General features: G+C 59.1%; 1 protein-coding gene across 8 annotated transcripts; it reads left to right on the top strand.

Annotated features, from left to right (window-relative positions):
- The first annotated feature begins 974 nt into the window (after window positions 1-974).
- On the top strand, window positions 975-17876 carry UBTF (upstream binding transcription factor). Of its 8 annotated transcripts, none has more exons than XM_070560346.1 (21): window positions 975-2037; window positions 4934-5058; window positions 6581-6756; window positions 7317-7400; window positions 7498-7653; window positions 10179-10243; window positions 10529-10649; window positions 11007-11117; window positions 11451-11584; window positions 11743-11884; window positions 12194-12235; window positions 12368-12481; window positions 12576-12731; window positions 13097-13252; window positions 13355-13465; window positions 13870-13958; window positions 14060-14249; window positions 15040-15087; window positions 15190-15261; window positions 15355-15498; window positions 15586-17876. In XM_070560346.1, the coding sequence occupies exons 2-21, from the start codon at window positions 5001-5003 to the stop codon at window positions 15709-15711; spliced, it is 2295 nt and encodes a 764-aa protein (XP_070416447.1). In that variant the 5' UTR covers window positions 975-2037; window positions 4934-5000; the 3' UTR covers window positions 15712-17876. The 8 variants fall into 8 exon arrangements, with proteins under 8 accessions (XP_070416447.1, XP_070416451.1, XP_070416449.1 ...); XM_070560344.1 differs by lacking the exon at window positions 975-2037 and adding an exon at window positions 2279-2490; XM_070560345.1 differs by lacking the exon at window positions 975-2037 and adding an exon at window positions 3656-3794.
- The last annotated feature ends 1879 nt before the right edge of the window (window positions 17877-19755 follow it).

Genomic DNA, 19755 nt, shown 5'->3' on the forward strand with positions numbered 1-19755 from the left:
ACCAGGGGAGTTTAAGAAACGTGATCAAACTCACACGCTATTAAGCAGGTGGGAAAGCTGAGAGGCTGGGAGGCTGGGACTTCTGACTCCAAACCCTTTGCTGTTTCCCACTCGAGACAAGAAAGTCAGTCCCTGCTCTGCTCCAAGTGCAGAGCAAGGAGGCTTGACCTACACAAAACGCCCTGTGTATGTTCCAAGAGCACAGCTGGGTTTGTGGGGCTGAAGCTTGTACAACTGGGGTAGTGGGGAAGCTCTTTTAACAAAAACAATACCAAAGGATGGATCACAACGAAGTCCAGGGCCTTGGCCAGGTCCTGCAAACGAGGGGCCCTGCATCTTGCGCTTCATTAGCGTCAAGGTAAATGAGCCTCTCCTACAAGCCCTGCCCACTAAAAATTCCGGACACACCAGATCCTGACAGGGTTTTCCTCCCTGTTTGTGAAACGTGGCAGATGTGGGCTGTGGAAGTCCTGGGAAACGAATCTCATTTCTCCCGGGAGACAAGAGGAATTATGGCAGGAGCGAAGCCGTTGTGTGAGGATGGAGAAGGTTGTGTGCCAGGAGAGAGTCCAAAGGGGCTGGTGACCCAGCTGGCCGAGATGTGGGCAGCAGCACTGTTGGTGTGGGAGACTGGCAGCCTGGGAGCCAGGAGCAATGGCGCTGCCCGGGGAGCAACGGCCCAAACTGTAGGCTCGCCCGTTGGAAGCGGGCGTTCTCAGCCTGTCTGCTGGCTCCCTGCGTCCTGATAACCCTTCCTCGAAGGAGGGGAGGCAGAGACAGACGACCACAGCCGGCGGCAGGGAGGGTGGATGGAGGTCCGCGCCCAGGCCTTTCGTTCCCCGCCCCGCAGAATCGTGGAGCGCGGGAGGCCTACGCTGAAGCTGCCCCGCTGCGGCTCCGGCGGCGAAGCCCGGGTGCCAGGCTCCCCGCGCGGCTCCCCGCCGCCGCCGCCGCCGGGGGAGGGGGCAGCGCCCGCGGCCTGCTTTCCCAGGGCTGGTCGAGGCTTTTTGACAAGCTGATTGCGTGGCGGGGATTGGCTGGTCCGGGCGTGACGCCGGTAACAACAAAGGTGGAGTTGGAAGAAATTAGATTAAAGGAGAGGGGGGAAAAGAAATTAAAGGGGGAACTGGCAGGGGACAAGAGGCAGAGACCGAGCGGGAGATGAGCGAAGCGCAGTCCCCGGCTCCGACGTCGCCCGGGAAGGCCCTTCCCGCAAACCCACCAGGATTTGGCTCTCCACCCCCGCCCCGGCCCAGCTACCGAAGCCAGGGTGGGAGGGATGGCTGCTGCTGCTTGAGAAATCTCCCCAACTCCCACCCTGACACCCCCTGCTACGGCCCAGGGGGAGAACTTTTTGCTCGGACCCCTCGGATTCTAAACCCAGCGGAGGTGAGGGGCATTGAGAACGCGAGGCTCGCTCTGAAACCCGGAAGGCCCTCGCGGGGCTCTGAGATCGGACGAGGCGGGGTGCTCCCCCGGTTTTTCAATGTGTTGCAAATCCAAGAGCTTCTTTCTTGCTTTTTTTTGTAACATCCCCCCCATACTCCCCCCCGCTTTGGCTTCAGGGTTGCAAAAGCAAAGAGCAATAAAAAAAAAAAAAAAAAAAACCGCGCACACACACACTCAGACACACACCAGTGGCGACAGGGGAGAGTTGGAAAGACGCAGGAGAGAAGCAGGAGGCAGGAGGGAGCAATGGGAGCAGGAAGCAGGCAGGTTCCCTCGCAAATCCCCCTCCGGCCCCACGTCGCCTCGCCAGCCCCGGCAGGGGAGCGAGGAGCCGGGCGAACAGATGGAGTGGAGCTCGCTCTAGGCAGCGGGCTTGGCCGGAGAATGGAGGAGCCGCCAAGCGACCGGCTGATTGGAAGAGAAACGCAGAGCGATGGAGGCGGGGGTAGGAGGACGATTTCTCTGCGGGGACTGGCGGCGGCGTATACGCCCGGGTCGGGCGCTGCAGAGCTTGGCTAGCTTTCAACCCGCGCTCGCCGGCTCCAGCCCCGCGCGCCCCCACCCCCAGCCCTCCCGGCGGCTCCGCAGGTGAGTGCGAGCTGGGGGCAAAAAGACCCAAAAGTCTCAACACGCCCGCCCTGCCAAAAAAAAAAAAAAAGAAAAGAAAAGCATTTTTCTTTTCTTATTTTCGTGCAGCCCCCAGCGCGGTGGGAGGGAAGGGGTGAGGCTGAGCCGCCCGGAGGAGGCGGAGGGGCCAGGCGAGGCCGGGGTGGCCCGGGAGGCGGCGGCGCCGAGGCGGCTCTGACGGGCGAGCGCTCGGAGCGGCGCTGCGCTGCGCCGAGGCGGGCGGGCGGGCGGGCGGAGCGGGGCGGGCGGAGCGCGGCGCGTGGGGCTCGCCATTAGCCGTCGCTCCGCTTCGCCATCTCGGGCTTTGTCTGGCGTCTCGCTGCCCCGGCGTCGGCTGCGGCGGAGCTGCGGCTCGGCTCTTCGGCCCGCCGCACCCCTAGGTGCCCCTGGCCCGCGCTCCCATTCACACGCTCGGTAAGTGAGACCCGGCGCCGCGGATTTCGGGGGAGAGGGGTTGCTGCGAGTGGCGGCGGCGCCGATCTCCATGCGCCCTGGCAGGCCTGCGGAGCCATGCCGGGCTGGATTGAACCGGCTCCCAGAGAGGCTCCTCTACCGGAGCCCGTCGCCCTCTCGCCGTTTCCGGAATGTAAGGAGCGAAGGGGATTTTTCCTTTTTTAATTTGCAGGAAAGGCATGTGGTAGGGGTAATTATTTTTAAAGTTTCGTGTATCTGCTGTTCGGCAGCGAGGACACCGCGAGGCAGGCGCCGAAGCCTGGCGCCGCGATCGGCGTGCCTGAGCCCCTAGCCGGTGGCCACGCTCCGGGGAAGAGGGTGGGCGCGGACCGCCCGCTCCGGGAGGCGGGAGAGGGCTGGCGTGGAAGCCCGATTCTGAGCTGCGAGGACTTGGGGGAGAGCTCCGGAGCAGGGCTCCAAGCACCCCCGACCCTCCCTGGCCACCGGGGGGCCCCTTCAGGCACCCTCTCTGCGGGCGCGCCTCGCGCTCTCCCTCCCGCGCCGGCCGAGCCTGCTAGTTCCCCCGCGGGTCTGGCGAGGTCGCTCTCGGCGCCCGCCCGCCCGCCCGCCTCGGCTCCGAGCCCCGCCGCCATCCGGGCGGCTGCGTGTCTCCCTGCCCCGGCCCCCCCTCCCCGGCAGCAGCAGCAGCCGCCGCCGCCGCCGCCACCACCACCAGCACCACCACTACCCCCCTCCCCTCCTTCCTTCCCTCCGCCTCGGCCGCCCGGGTCCCCCCAGCTCCCGCCCCTCCTCCCAGCTGCCCCCCGCGGAGCCCGCCCGGGCAGGCTGTGGGAGGGAGCGGAGCCGGCGAGGCGGGCGGGCTGGCGCTCGCTCCCCGGGGGTCGGTGTGCGCTCTACGGGGAAGGACGCGCTCGCTGCCCCGCTTCTCCCGCCCCCCCTCCCGCTCCTCCTCCTCCCTTCTCCCTCCTCCTCCCCGCTCCGGCGGCGGAGGCTGCGGCGGCGGCGGGGGGTGTGCGAGCTGAGGCCGGGGCCGGCGGGCGGGCGGCGGGCGGGCTGCCTGCAGGCGGAGGGCGCTGTGCTTTGTGCTTTTCGCCGCGAGGAGCAGCAGGCAGCAGCCACAGCCGCCGCCGCCGCCACAGCAGCAGCAGCCGCCGCCCCAGCGCCGCCGCCGCGCCCGGAGGAGGAGCCGCTGCCGCCGCGGGAGGGAGCTGCGGCTGTGCCCGGCCGAGCGGGGGAGGGCGCCGCCGCTCAGAGCCGGGGAGGGAGCCGCAGGAGCGGGAAGCCCGGAGGCCGCGCTGCGCCGGGTAACCGGGGTGGCTGAGGACGCGCGCCGGGGTCGGGGCCGGGTGGCGGGGAGCGAACCGCTGGTGCGGTAGACGCCAGGAGAGGCCCCGAGGCGACCTCCGGGCGGAGGACTGGGCGAGAGGACCGGGGCACTGGAGAGGACGCCGAGAGCCGGGGGAGGGGAGGACAGGAAGCGAGGCCCGAGCCGAGCCCCGGCCGCGGGCGGAGGAGCCCGCGCTTCTCGGAGCCGGCAGGCGCAGTTCTCGCCGGCCGCCGGAGGGGGCGGCGGGGCCGGTGAGCGCTGCGCCCCCGCCTCCCGGCCGTCGTCCTCCCGCCCTCTCCTTGGCTCGGCTCCCCGGAGGCCGGGGCGGGGGCGCCGGCAGGGCTGGGCCGCAAGCTCGGGGGAGGAGGCGGCGGTTCCCGCCGTGGTCGCGCCTCTGCGCCGGGCTCCTCCGTGCGCGTCGGGGTGGCTGGGCGGTGGCGGCGCTTCTGGCCGGGGTGGGTGGCTCGGGGGCGGGGGGCAGGCTAGGCCGCTTCTCTCCGGCTGCTTGCCCGCCCAGGCGGGCGGGGACGGCGTCGGGAGCCCAAGAAGGGGGGCGGCGGGAATCCGGATCCGGTCCCCGGGGGCGGTGCGGCCGCTGCGCTCCGGGGCCGGCGGCGGCTGCGCTGCGTCCGGGTCCCCGCCGGGCTGCGGAGGCGGGGGGAATCGGCCGGGGGGAGGCGGGAGGAGGAGACTGCGGCGCGTGCCCGCTTCCGCGGCCGCGCGCGCCCTTTACCCGCCCTTCCTCCTCCCCCGCCCTCCAGCCTGGGGCCTCCCCGGGGCGGGCGCATAGAGGAGGAGGAGATTTTTTTTTTTGGCTAGGGTGGGGGAAGGAGGGTGGAGGGCGGGCGCTAGCTGCACGCGGGAGCTGGAAGCAGTCTCTCGCGTGGGCAGGGGAGGGCGCACGCTTCGGAGCCGGGCTGCAGGGGCTGGGGCGGGGGGACGGGGCTAGGAGGAAGAGGAGGAGCACTCTCCAACACCCACCGACTAAGTCCGCTAGGGTCTTGGCAGGGTCTCTGAGAATGTGGACTTGTGCCCCCCTCCCCTTTGGGGGAGGGAGGGATAGAAAGTCCCTCACCTCTCAGCTCGTCTGAGTGGGGACTGGTATCTCTTCTAAAGGGTGAGGTGGCTTTGACCCCGGGTTGCCCGGCCAGCACGACCGAGGAGGTGGCTGGACGGCTGGAGAATGAACGGAGAAGCCGACTGCCCCACAGACCTGGAAATGGCCGCCCCCAAAGGCCAAGGTAGGACCCTCCACCCTCGGCTCTCTTTAATTTAAATCTTTTTTTCCCCCGCAGGTGTGTGTGCAGGGTCCACTCCCCTTCCAAAAGGTTTCTCCAGTCTGCATTCTCTGAATTGAGATGGGGGGGGGGGGGTCTTGAGTGTTTATAAGAGTCAAGCATCCCTCACACTAGGGGTTTGGCTAAACCCAAATTATTTGGCCTTGGGCCTATAAATTGTATTTTTCACATTCCATTTCCCCCACTTTAGAGAGGGAGAAGAACGCCTGTGCAAGCCTTTCTTCTGGGGTTCCCAGTCCACTCTGAGTGTGTCCTCATCCAGGGTCCTGGAATGGGAGGAAGGATGAGGAATGTGGTGGAAGGGGGAGACGACAGATTGGGAAAGCTTTTTAGCTTTTTATTCTTACTAAGAGGACAAGGTTTTTGGTGAGGCAGGTGGAGAGAAAGGATGTCTTGGTGGTTTGAGGCCCCAAGCCATGGGAGATACATAACGCGACTAACTAGACCTTGTCCCATTCAGTAGGGATCCAGTGGGTATGGGGGCAGGGGATAGGATGAAGTTGAGCATCTGGCAATGCCTGTGGGACATTGAGAGGAGAGAGGATTATGGGTCCATGTGACCCACCCTGCGGAAACCCTGGCCCAGGTTACCAGATGCAAATGAAGAGCCTTTTGACTCCTAGCCTTGCATAGCTGTTTTCCCAGCTCTCTTTCCAGAGTAGCCTCCCTCCGGAGAGGCCTCCCTGGAGCTGCAATTCAGTGGCTGAAAGTTGCTGGTCCAGACGCCTTTTTTTGCTGCCACAGGGAGTCGGGCTGAGAAGACAACTCAGAATTCTGGGGGTTCTCTCTGAAGCAGGGCCCTGAGAGCCTTTGCCCACCTGCCTGCCTTGCCTCACTGCTACCCTATATGGTTCTTCGAGTTCCATTTCATTTTTCTTACTTGCCCCAAATTCTCCTTTGGTCTTCCCTGAGGGGCCGAGAGGTAGGGAGGATGATGGAATACCCATGTCTCTAATACTAGTTTCCAGCTGTGCAGAAGAGAAACATCTGCATGGGTTCTCCTTACTGCCCACACCCCATTCTCAGTCCTTGCACATGTAGGGTATCCACCTAGAACTTGGACTTGAACTTGGCAACACATTTAGATGTGTTGCCTCCCTGCTTCCCTCCCCTCTCCAAGGAGCTAATTGTTTTCCCATTGGGCCCCGAATCACTGTAGCTTCATTTCCTCTCCTTCCCTACAATAAACAGTGGCCCATGGCAGCCTGGCGCGTTAGAAATAACAGCTTTGGAGTAAGCCAGATTTGAGTTCAAGTCTGGCTTTCTAGGTATGACGCGGTCTGGACTGGAGTCCCTGCTCTAATCCATACAGCCACTGTTTGTCCTTAGGGCTAGGCCATGTCTTGTCTGTGCCTGCACAGGGGAAGTAACCAGGGACTGCAATGCTCTGGGGAGGAGGGTTGAGGACTGGGGAGCAGATGGGGGGCATGAACCAAGCATGATTGTCTCTCTTATCCCTCCCCAGACCGCTGGTCCCAGGAAGACATGCTGACTTTGCTGGAATGCATGAAGAACAACCTTCCATCCAATGACAGCTCCAAGTTCAAAACCACCGAGTCACATATGGACTGGGAAAAAGTAGCATTTAAAGACTTTTCTGGAGACATGTGCAAGCTCAAATGGGTGGAGATTTCTAATGAGGTAACTGATCCCCCCCTTCCTGAAACATACAAACACGTCTACACATACCCCCACCTGAACCTTCCTGGTTGGGGAGATGAAACAGAAATCTATAAACAGGAAGGAAAGAGACCAGGCGAGGTGCTCATGTGGTCGCCCTTTTGCATTTTGGGAGGTGGCATGGTTGACAGCACTGGCCTAGAGTTCTCAGTTCTGCCACTTTCTAGCTGTGTGGCCTTGAATACTTACCGTCTTGGAGCTTCTGTCGCCTGAGCTGTTCTGGGGATTGAATGAGGTGCTGGCATGGACAACTACATCGAGGTCAGGTGGTCACCTTGTTGCTGTCCTTTGGTGTGTACTGACTGCCTGGGCCTCTGCAGTAGGCATGGGCCAGTGCCTGGTGTCTGCCTGGGTGTCAGGGGCTGCCTGAGTTGTGTGGCTGTTGGCCTCTGCCCTTCCTCCTTTGATAAATTCAATCTAGTGGAAAGTAGAGGAGACCCGTTGGAAAATAGGGGCACGCTGTGGGGTGGTGTTTCCCTCTTCAGAACTTCCCGCTCTACTCACCTCTCTTCTTCCTGCAGGTGAGGAAGTTCCGTACGTTGACAGAATTGATCCTCGATGCTCAGGAACATGTGAAAAACCCTTACAAAGGCAAAAAGCTCAAGGTGAGTTTCTAGGAGGAGGAGTCTGAGGAGTAGGAGAGGAATCATCCAACGAATGGACAGCATCTGACCTTCACCATGTCCTTGTTCCTCCTTCCAGAAACATCCGGACTTCCCAAAGAAGCCCCTGACCCCTTATTTCCGCTTCTTCATGGAGAAGCGGGCAAAGTACGCAAAACTCCACCCTGAGATGAGCAACCTGGACCTGACCAAGATTCTGTCCAAGAAATACAAGGAGCTGCCGGAGAAGAAGAAGGTGGGGGCGGGGGGATGACACTAAGTGGAGGGAAGGCAGAGGCTGGGGGCAGCTGATGGGGATGGGTCTTAGAGGGACTTAGCATCAGGGACATGGGCAGGTCAGCAGAGCGGGCTAGCTCTTGGGCGGCCACACCTCATCACCCCCTCCCAGGCCCACACACCGTCAGGCTCGGGCACTGCCACAGGTTACACCACAGGTGTAACGCAGACCGAGGTAGGTGCTCTGAGCAACCACAGTCAGCCCACAGCGTTCTTTCACACAGCTCTGCTCCAATGCACCTGTCCTCACTGTTAGGCCTGCACAGCAGTTCACCCTCTGACATTTCCCAACAGTCTCATTTGATGCTTCTGATATCCTCATAAAGGTAGCTCCAGGAGAAGGGGTTATCCAAATTTTTGTGGGCAAAGAACTAAGATGCAAGAAGGTATTGGGTTCCAGGTCACGCAAGTAACGATGCTAGAGTAGGACTTGGGCTTATTGCTTTGGACTCCTTGTGTAGTGCTTTTCTCACTGTCATGTCCACAGTTAGATGGCCTTCCTTCTCACGCACACGTGTTCACTCAAGGACAAATGTGTCTCATGGCCCCATGTTGTCCTAGACCATCAGAGGCCGTTAACCTTGAGCAGAGGTTGCCCAGCCTCCCAGGCAGGGGTGGACACCATCGAACATGGTGAATTCAAGTGGTCCCTCACAGAGATAGGCAGCAAAGCATCAGAGGAGCCTGCAGCGGGGACACAAGTAAGATGGGGTGGGGAGAGAGATGGACACAAAGAGGAGATGCTAGATGAAGAGATGGAGCCCGGGAGAGATGTTGGGGAGAGGCTTTGGGAGGGACAAGAGGACACATTTGCTTGGAGAGGAAACAAAGTTGTACGCTGCCAGCTCTCAGGAGGTGGCACTGGCTGCCAGACTGTGAGTCGCTCTTCTCCTGGTTTGTGCACTCTGGCTGTGGGCTCACATGCTCTTGGTTCTGTACCCAAGAAAGGAGCTGGCTCGACTGGGTAAAACTAGCTGTCTGCAACGGCTGCCCGAGCTGAGTAGGAGTATGCCTTGCTGGAGCTGTTCTTGATCCCTTTGATGGCGCTGACGGGGATGTCACGGGGCTGACTGTACACATGACACAGACACTCACAGGAAGGGAGGGAGAGGCTGAGAGGCAGAGGGTCTGAGGACCAGGGAGGGACAGAAGAAACTACGTGGTAGAGTGGACAGGGTGGGGGACACAAGACTTGGGCCTGTTCTCCTGACTGCCACTGAGTTGCTGCGTGTGTGACCTTCGGTAAGTCACTTCATTTCTCAGGCCTGGTCTTTATCTGATGTGTGGCGGGAGAGCCTGCTCTTAAAGCTGCTGTTTTGCACGAGAGGACTGAGGTTGGGGCAGAGGAGGCTGGGCTCTGCTCCCGGTTTTCTGTGGGAACCGCGGGAACGTGGAGCTGCCTCTCTTCCCGCGCCTGGTGCCTCTTCTGTGAGAGGCAGGGGTTGGGCTCAATTGCCATGAGCCCCTGGCCCCTTCCACTGCCGGCTCTTGTGAATCTGGGGAAAAGAGGGAGAACGGAGATATGGACACTGCGTGGGATGCAGGACAGGAGGTAGATGAGTAAGGGAAAGAGCCAGAATGGAAAGGAAGTAAAAGCCTGAGGAGGAGTGAAGGTGTAGGAAAGATACAGGGAGAGGAGTCAGGTGATGGTGGGAAGGGAGGCCAGGCTGATAGAAGAGGGTGGAGGAGAAGGAAGGGAAACCAAGTGGCAGAGCAGGAGGAGTGGGGTGGGGGAGGGAGGGCTGGAGGAGCCAGCCAGCCAGGAGCCTGGAAGAAGGCATCAGGCGGGGAAGAAGGTGATGGCTAAGGAAGGAGGGGGGCAGGGGGTGCTGTCAGAATCACAAAGGACAGCCAGGAACTCAGGTAGTGGATGGAGGAAAAAATCCAACTTTAGGAGACAGATCTGTTAGGATGTGATCTGCATTGCAAGAATTCTCTCTGGGTTCCCTTCAACACCGTGTCCCCTCGTGCCTTGGAAGCAAGACTCAGCTTGCCCCTGGCCTTCTGGGCCACCTCTGAGGGGGCAGACCGATACTGGCTGCCACAGACGTGAGGAGGGAGTGACAGGGGCAAGGCCTACACCTTCTCCTGACTCCTCCTCGTGGGAGTTTGTGGCACTGGGGAAAGGCAAAGGGGTAGGGTTGAGGGGAGTCCCAGCCCTGTCACCACTTACCGTATAACTTAGTGATGCCATGTCCCCTTTCTGGGACGCTCTCTCTCTTAAACGGAGGGAATAGGTGTAGGATGTGTTCCAGGAGACCCCTGTAGCTCACACTGTCTCTGGTTCCAAGCCAACAGTCTGGGCTACGGTTGAGTCCCCCCTCACCCCACTGAAGACAAGCCACCATCCCCTGCCTGCTCATGCCATCCTCCATTTGTCCATATCACCAACTGGGAGGCAAAATAGCTAGCAAGGAGGTGGCTTGGTGGCTTTTGTAGGTCAGGTCTTGGGTCATGGATGACCCCGTCCCCTCCTCCCCCCAGATGAAATATATTCAGGACTTCCAGAGGGAGAAACAGGAGTTCGAGCGAAACCTGGCCCGATTCAGGTAAGGCAGTGGAGCCCAGAGGAGGGCCACAGGACACTGGGTGTGGCAGGACAGGGTAACAGTGACCAGAGCTGCGAGCTTGCCATCTGTGAGGCATGGAAGATGGATGGGTCACGTGTAGACCCTAGCGGGTCATGTTCAAGGGCAGGGACAGGCAGGCAGCCACTGTCCCACGAGGCCCCAATTGACAGGCCTAGGCGCCTTGGTGGGTGGGGCAGCTAGCTTGGGTCTGCCCTGGCAGGATCCCCCGCCACCCACTGATGTCGCTCCCCACGCCCCGGCTAGGGAGGATCACCCTGACCTAATCCAGAATGCCAAGAAGTCGGACATCCCTGAGAAGCCCAAAACCCCCCAGCAGCTGTGGTACACCCATGAGAAGAAGGTGTATCTCAAAGTACGGCCAGATGTGAGTGTCCGGCCAAGGGGTGGGGGTGGAGGGCACACTGCGGTGGCAAGGGGGGAGCCGCGCCAGGTCGGCCGGGCATGGTGCAGGGGAGCAGGAGAGGAGGCCCCTCCCCAGGGGTGGGCTGCATGGACAGGGCCTGGGCCAGCTGGCGTGCGAGCGTGTGCGTGCGTGCGTGTGTGAGCCTGTCCCTTGCACCCAGGCGGGACCCCCGCCTCTCCGCCTTCCCCTCCTGGCCTGTGGGGGACACTTATGTGACCTCCTCTGGCCTGAGGGGGCGGGGGCCTCTGTGCCCCCCTCCCCCCTCCCCTCCCCCTGCCCCTGGCTGCCTGTGTGTGTCTGACGGCTTTTGGTTTGCAGGCCACTACGAAGGAGGTGAAGGACTCCCTGGGGAAGCAGTGGTCTCAGCTCTCGGACAAAAAGAGGCTGAAATGGATTCATAAGGCCCTGGAGCAGCGGAAGGAGTACGAGGTTAGGCTTCCGCTGCGCTCCTCCCCGTCCGGCTCTTCACGAGCCTCTGCCCTCTGACTCTGGCCTCCGCACTCTGCGGGAGGCAGCCGCTCCCCATCCCTCCATTGAGGGAGGGGCCTTCTGGGCCCCTCACCTCTGCCCCTACCTTCCCCCTCACCCCCATGAGATCTCAGGCTAGGGCAGGGCAGGGCACCACATCTCGTGTGACACAGCAGACACACGGCCACCCCCCAGCTTTGCTCCCTGCCTCCCCTCCCCAGCGGCTCTCCCCCCTCCCCAGCCCCGGCTAACCCCGCACCCCGTTGCCCTCCATCCCCCCACCTCACTCTGCAGGAGATTATGCGAGACTATATCCAGAAGCACCCCGAGTTGAACATCAGTGAGGAGGGCATCACCAAGTCCACCCTCACCAAGGCCGAACGCCAGCTCAAGGACAAGTTTGATGGGCGACCCACCAAGCCACCTCCGTGAGCGCTGCCCTGGGGCGGGTGGGTGAGAGGGCAGGTGGGCAGCTAGGGAGCTGGACCGGTGAAGGACCTCAGCCTGGCTCTGGCAGTGAGGAAGCCTGCTGCCCTGGGCCACCCTGGCTGCTCACAGGGACACTCCTCCCTGCTGGTTCTGATAGGAACAGCTACTCGCTGTACTGCGCAGAGCTGATGGCCAATATGAAGGACGTGCCCAGCACGGAACGCATGGTGCTATGCAGCCAGCAGTGGAAGCTGCTCTCCCAGAAGGAGAAGGATGCCTACCACAAGAAGTGCGACCAGGTGAGCTGTGGCAAGGAGGACTCCTGGAGACCCTCAGGGGTCTTGGGGGTTTGAAGCATGATGTCTGATCCCAACTAGGGTGAGTCAGTCATTGGGCAAACCGTGCCCTGGGCACCTGCTTCAAACTTGGTGGTGTGCTAGGGTTAGCATCGGGGCTGATCAAAGCATACAGTCTCAGGCTTCATGCTTCCCATCTAGGGAGGGAGACTAGGCCCTGTCCAGGCTCTGGACAGCTTGCTGAGGGCTGTTGTCCCCTGAGCACTGGAAGCTCTACCCCCAGATTGACCCTGATTCCCCTTTCTTTCCCAGAAAAAGAAAGATTACGAGGTGGAACTGCTCCGTTTTCTGGAGGTGAGTGTGCCTCTGGCTGGGGCAGTGGGGAGAGAAAGGCTTGGGGATTGGGGGGTAATGCCCCTACAACAACCTGGGAGCAGACTGGGCACCAGACGCACAGCCCCATGCTACTTCTTCTTCCCGGACCAGAGCCTGCCTGAGGAGGAGCAGCAGCGGGTCCTGGGGGAGGAGAAGATGTTGAACATCAACAAGAAGCAAGCTACCAGCCCAGCCTCCAAGAAGCCCTCCCAGGAAGGGGGCAAGGTAGGCAGGGGGCACAGCCCAGCAGGTGGGGGTAGAGAAGGCGGGGCTCCCTGTCAACACCCAGCAGACCCCAGCCCTCTTTGCACATCTGCAGGGCGGCTCCGAGAAGCCCAAGCGACCCGTGTCGGCCATGTTCATCTTCTCAGAAGAGAAGCGGCGGCAGTTGCAGGAGGAACGGCCGGAGCTCTCGGAGAGTGAGCTGACTCGCCTGCTGGCCCGCATGTGGAACGACTTGTCGGAGAAGAAGAAGGTTAGGCTCGCCAGACCAGAGGGGCTGCCAGGGCTGAGTCTGGGCCACGTCTCCCCTAGGGGCTGGCTGCACTTCCCCACCCCTGCCCTGTGTGGCTCACACGTGTGCCTGGGCTCAGATGGTGGGGCTGGGAGCCCAGCAGGCCGGAAGGCGGGAAGCTGTCAGCTGAGGGCTCTTGGCTCCCTGGGGAGCAGAGCGGGTTGGCGGGTGAGCCCCAGGCTGAAGACATCTGCACCAGCGATGCCTCTTCTCGCCCCACCCTTGGGGGGCGGAGGCGGGGGCGGAGAGCCTTCAACAGCTGGCTGAGGAGCGCGCGCCCCCTGGTGGTGGCTGGAAGACTGACGCCCCATACCGTTCCTCCGCAGGCCAAGTACAAGGCCCGAGAGGCTGCGCTGAAGGCCCAGTCGGAGAGGAAGCCGGGTGGGGAGCGCGAGGAGCGGGGCAAGCTGCCCGAGTCGCCCAAGAGAGCCGAGGAGATCTGGCAACAGAGCGTCATCGGCGACTACCTGGCCCGCTTCAAGGTGGCAGGGAGTGGGAGAGGAGTTTTTGGGCAGCTTGCCCACACGGGTCTCCTCCAGCCCTAGGTGACACCTCCCACAGCTGACACCCCTGTCTGTCCCCAGAACGACCGGGTGAAGGCCTTGAAAGCCATGGAGATGACCTGGAACAACATGGAGAAGAAGGAGAAACTGATGTGGATTAAGAAGGCCGCTGAAGACCAAAAGCGATATGAGGTGGGGAGCCGGCTGGTGGTTAGGGTGGTGGAACAGGATGGAGCCGGGAGCAACACCCTTTTGGGTGGGCAGCTTCCCTTACTGCATGGGGCTTGGAGCCAGGAGTCCGAGCCTTGGTGGTGTGACCCTGAGCGAGTCTCTTAACTTCCTTCTCTGAGGCTCAGTCACGCATCAGTAAAAGGAGGGTGACGATACCAGTGACGTGAGTGCAGTTGTGAAAGCACTTTGAAACGGCAGTGCCCGGGAAGATGCGATTTGTTAGGAAGTTGTTCCCTGGCTGTGCCGCAGTTTCTCCTCCTTTCTGGCACATAAAAGGAGAGCCAGCTGAGGCACTGATGGCACGGGGCAGGAGGTAGGACTGTTTCGGGGGTGAGATGAGTGTGAGCTTCTGGGTTTTCCCGCAGAGAGAGCTGAGTGAGATGCGGGCACCCCCGGCTGCTGCAAACTCGTCCAAGAAGATGAAGTTCCAGGGAGAACCCAAGAAGCCTCCCATGTGAGTCTAGGGTTGGAGCCCACCCTGGGGGTGGGAGGGTCAGGGCTGGAGCGCCACCCGGTGGGTATCCTGACCCTCCCGGCCCCACTCCCTCCTCCTAGGAACGGTTACCAGAAGTTCTCCCAGGAGCTGCTGTCCAATGGGGAGCTGAATCACTTGCCGCTAAAGGAACGCATGGTGGAGATTGGCAGCCGCTGGCAGCGCATCTCCCAGAGCCAGAAGGAGCACTACAAAAAGCTGGCCGAGGAGCAGCAGAAGCAGTACAAAGTACACCTGGACCTCTGGGTCAAGGTGAGAAGGCAGGAGAGCCTTGGAAGGAAGGAAGAGGGAGGCATCATGCTGGCTGGTCTGCATTCATGATTTCATTCAGTGTCTTAGCAGTCTGACAGGGTAATGATTACTGTCAAAGTTAAGGAAACCAAGACTCAGAGAGGTTAAGTAACTTACATGAAGTCACACAGCTAATAAGTAGAAAAATCCAAATCAGATTGCCTTTTCCTCTCTCCAGCTGGGACCACGGGATCTCTCCTAGACTTTGGCTTGGCTTCTGGGCCTCTGAGATTCCCCTCTGTGCCTTGGTTGAGCAGTCAGAGCTGTAAAGTGGGGAGTGTCACCTGCGCCCTCCTCAGCCACCCCGGAAGGCTGGCCAAGGACCTAGAGCACTAGCAAGGTTTAGGTGTTCCAGAAGTTTGGTGAGCCCCAAACTGCCTCGTCAGTGGCTCTGGGCTTGATATTGGAGTGGGAGTGATGAAGCCAGGCTATGGGCGTCGTCGTGCAGGGGATTCTCTGAGTTGAGGAACACCCTGACTCTGGAGCCTCCACTGGGGTAGAGCAACAGGAGGGACATGAAAGCCAACAGTCTTAGGATTGGTGGCTTAGAAAAGGATTCAGGGCATCCTAAGCGAAAATACTGGAGCTGTGTTCTCAGATCTCGGGCTGTCTGCAGAGTCCCAAGGTATGGGGAGACTGGGAGGGGTCGAGATAGGTGGTGGTATATTAATGCTCGGCCCCCTGCCTGGCACTCGGTCAGCAGTAGTTTGGGTGGTGTTTCAACCCTCACCTCCTCCTCTGTTTCCCCCAGAGTCTGTCTCCCCAGGACCGCGCAGCATATAAAGAGTACATCTCCAATGTGAGTCTGGGAGCAGGGCAGCCTTGGGCTAAGGGTTGGGGATTGGGGGCGGGTGTCTGGACCTCATGGCTGCTCCCTTTGTGTTCCCATCCTCTCCTGCAGAAACGTAAGAGCATGACCAAGCTGCGAGGCCCGAACCCCAAGTCCAGCCGGACTACCCTACAGTCCAAGTCGGTAAGGAGGCCCCTCCCAGACGGGGGCGGGTGGGGGTCTGCAGTACCTGGAGCGGTGTGGCAGGGACCACTGATGTGCCACTGTCCGTCTCAGGAGTCTGAGGAAGATGACGAAGAGGATGAGGATGATGAGGATGAGGACGAAGAGGAGGAAGATGATGAGAACGGGGACTCCTCCGAGGATGGCGGGGACTCCTCTGAGTCCAGCAGCGAGGATGAGAGCGAGGATGGGGATGAGGTGGGGCGGACGCGTCATGGTGGGAGGGGAGAGCGGGGCCTTGCCAGCATGGCCATCTGGTGACTGCACGCTCCTTGCCCCCCCCAGAACGAGGAGGATGACGAGGATGAAGACGACGACGAGGATGACGATGAGGATGAGGACAATGAGTCCGAGGGCAGCAGCTCCAGCTCCTCTTCCTCGGGGGACTCCTCGGACTCTGACTCCAACTGAGGCTCAGCCCCACCCGGGGCTCCCCTCCCCAACTGACCGCCTTTGTTTCTCCCCCATGTTCTGTCCCCTGCCCCCTGGCCTCCCCCACTTTCTTTCTTTCTTTTCTTTTTTTTTTAAACAAAATACGGTGGGGGGAGGGGCTGGAGGAGCCAAGGCCAGGACTCTGCAGCCTCAGAGATACCAGCCCTGGGGGGCCCTCCAGGGAGCGCAACCATCAGACTGAGCCACCACTGGACCGGCCCGGCCCACCCCTCTTCTGCACTTGCGGTTCCGGCATGGACAATGGACCTGGGAGTGGGGTGGGGGGTCCCAAAGAGTTCAGTGAGGCCCTCTACACCTGCATCCCGACCCATGGGAGGGTGGAACCTTGGGGAGGACCCCTCCCTTCCCAGAGGGGCTTGCTGCCTGGACCCCTACATTGGAACTGGAGGCAGGGAAAGGATGGGGAGAGGAGGGTGGGTGCCTGTGAGAAAACAGGCACTGCCCGCAGCCCTCTCCCCCGCCCCCTGCAGGAAGGAGCTGCCTGGACCCGCTCATGGGGGGAGGGGGCAGAAGTGTTTTTTATATATGTGTATATATTTTTTTTTTTAAGCTCTGAGCTGTCAACGAGACGTTTCCTACCGATCTCGGCTGCCGTCTCTGTTGTCATTTCTGGGAGAGGGAGGGTTTAGGGGGTAGGTTTGGGACTTTTTTAAAACGGTCTTGATGCGTATGGAAAAGTGTGTGTGCGTGTGTATGTGTGTGTGTATGTGTGTGTGTGTGGCCTGTACATAGCATGGGTGCACCTGTGGATGTGTGCAAAGGCACATGTGGATGTATGTGTGCAAAAGAGAAGGGGGAGCCCACCTCAGTCTGTAAATCTGGTGAAAGGGTTGGTGAGGGCCAGGGAGACATTGGTCCTGGTGGGAGTGGGCTGGGGCGGCCCCTTTCTCCGTATCTGCTTTGCCTAATCTCTGATTCCATTTTGGGAGGTGTACTGAAGCCACTCTGATGCTTCCTATGCCAGCTTCCCTCTGCCGGGGCCTTGTGACTGAGCTGCTGCTGGTCTCCAATATCCAGCAGGACGGTGGGGAAGGGGACAGACCAGGTGAACCTTACAGCTTTTATTTGGTGGGAGAGGCCTTCCCAGCTCATCTGAGGGGTCACCTGGCCACTCTAGCTCAGAATCTGGGCTTCAAGAAATGTGTCCCAAGCTCTTAACTTACACATCTCTCCTGCCTTCCTCCCATACCCTCTAGCTCCCTTGCCCCCATTTCCTTTGATTTCTCAGGTCTGCTCCCTCCCCCGCACCCCCCAAACCCACAGCTGGGGAAGAGGTCTGTAAAAAGCTGCTTTTGCAGCTGTCCCTCTAACCCTTCCTAGCCATCCCAACCTTTTTGGTACCCTGGTTCCTAGACTCTCAATAAGCCAAGCCACCTTGTCTCTGTGGATTTGATTTTTTTGTTTTTGACGAAATTTTGGCATTTTTTTTTTTTACAATCATGTCAGTGACCTATTTAATTGGGGCTTTGTGCTTTTCCATCTTCCCCCTCTAAATGAAAGCCAAGGGATGGGGGAAGAGAGGAAACTCCACCTGGGAGGTGGGGTGGGAAAGATGGGTCCTGCTCCCAAAGGCAGGCAGACGATCTGCCTTGCCTTGGACGTGGTGCTGGGGGTCGGGGAACTAGGGAGGGACACTCCCCACTCCACGCCCCCTCCTTTGTCCTGATCCTGGAATTAGGTCCAGGGGTTCATAGGTTCTATTTCTTCCCAAGAGCCCCTGCAAAGAACCCCATTTCCCTGTTTGAATGCCCCTGCGCTGTTGTGTTTTAGTGGAATGTGTTTTCATTTAAAAACAACTTTGGGGCGCTTTTTTTTCCTGTTTTAAAAATTGAAAAATTCTTACAGTACGAACAGGGCTGTGGGGGTGGGGGTGTTGGTGCTGTAAGAGGTCACTCTGAGTGCATTTTGGCACTGGGATGGGATGGCTGGGGTGGGAGGACCCCCGCTCCCCCTTTTTTTTTCTAATATTTAAGGAGTGTTTTTGTAGGTTTCAACAACAACCACAACTTGAATTTGTATCATGGGAGGTGGGAGGGAGTGGCTTAGAGGTGTCTGCCTAAGCTTAAGGCCAATTGTGGAAGTTTTGTTTTCTCTTTTTTTGTACAATAAAGTGAAAAACAAAAGTTTGACTGCTGTCTTATCACTGGAATCCATGAAGGGGGTTGGGGGAGTGACCCAACCGGTTCAATGGGGAAAGACCCTTGAAAGCAGCTTGTTTGCCCCCTTCTTTCTCGAACCATCTTCCTCTTCCCTGAGGATTCCATAGGCAACCTACCTTCACATTGTTCTGTGCTACTGTTCTTGAACTTTCTCAATTCTGTTTGTTCACCTGGTGTTGTCAGACGACTAAGCACTCTGAGGATTTGGAGAACAAATATGTTTTCTTGCAGAATGCGTTGCCTTGGGAAATTAGGGATAATGAACTCCTGGGGTCAGGGTTTCAGCCTGGTCACGGAGGGCTAACCATGGGGAGTTAGGGTAACCCTCCCACCTTAAGCCCTCAGCCTCACCCGGGGGTAGGAATGACCTTCCTGACTCCACCCAGACTTCTGATGGGAGGTGGGCTGGACTGAGATGACTCGCTCTCCGCACAGGCCTTGGCTGGGTTCCCAGAACCACAAAGGGCTGAAGACCCAGGCCCAGTTCAAGAGCTCTCCCTCAACCCCACGCCCTCTCCTGTTCTTGGCCAAACTTCTGAAAAGCTCATGGCTGGTCACGGTGTCCCATTTCCTCACCTCCCACTCACCACTCCCCTGAGGTGATCTAAGATCACCAACATGTTCATCATTATGTCCAGCAGACACTTGCTTCTCTCCTGCCTTCTTGGTCTACTCTGCTGGCATCAGCTGCTCCTCCTCATTCTATCCTAGGTGTTCCTGTTGCTCCGTGAACCTCCAATTATCACCCCTAAGCAACATTCCAAAAGCTGCAGACTTGTGCAGCTGCCTGTGTATCCTCTGGGATATCCCGCAGGCGCCTCAGACCTCAAGACCCAAAACGATCACCAACTATCTGCTCATTTAATCTAGACACCAGGGTGTCAGCCTTGACTCCTCTCCCTCTTTCACCTCCACATTTATTTGATTGCCTAGACCTGTCCATTCCACTTCCTGTATCTCAAATCTGTCTGTCCTCCGCTGCTGGCCTATTCAAGGCCACCACCATTGCTTACCTGCAAAGACTTCCTAAAACTGGTCTTCCTGCTTGCTCTCTTGCCCCCTACAGTCCATTCTGCACACAGCAACCAAAGTTGTCTTAAAAACAAATCTGATTACTTCTGTACTTGCGATGTACCATGTCTTACCATGACCCTACAAGGCCCGGTCTGTGCTTCCCTTCTCCCACTCTTCCTAATCACTCACAGCAATCCAGCCAAGTGATTGCTCTTTTGTTCCTCAAACATGCCTACCACAGGACCTTTGCACATGTCCTCTCTGCCCAAAATGCTATTCTCCCCAACTCTACACATAACTGGTTTTCTCATCCTTTGGGCCTCAGCTCAAATGTCACCTCATAGACAGGCTTTCCCGGACCACCCTCTCTAGAGAGGCCTCCTCCTACATCTCCTTGTTTATGTATTTGTATATTGTCTATCTCCCCAAGTAGAAGACACTTTACCGGCTTGTTCATTAGTCATCCCAGCATCTAAAATTGCCTGGTATATATTTGACACTCAAACATTTGTTGAATGAGTGAATAAGTAGGGTCCACAAGGCCCTGGGGGATCTGTTGCCCCTGCTGGCCTCTCTGCCCCAACTCTAGCTACACCAGCCATCCATGTCTCAAGCACACTACACCCTCTCCCCAGGCCTGTACACTGTACATAACCATTTTCTCTGCCTAGAACGTTCCTCTTCACCTCTCTGCCTAGTTAATTCAGGGCTCCACTTAAATGGCCACATCCTCGGGGTGGGGGGCGGGGAGACTTCTTGACCCTTGCCAAAAAGGTCTCCATGCCATTTGTTAGGCAGCCTGGATGCCTTCAAACTCAAGGCTTATTTC

This window comes from Equus przewalskii, chromosome 10 (genome assembly GCF_037783145.1).
Source record: "Equus przewalskii isolate Varuska chromosome 10, EquPr2, whole genome shotgun sequence".
NCBI lineage: Eukaryota > Metazoa > Chordata > Mammalia > Perissodactyla > Equidae > Equus > Equus przewalskii.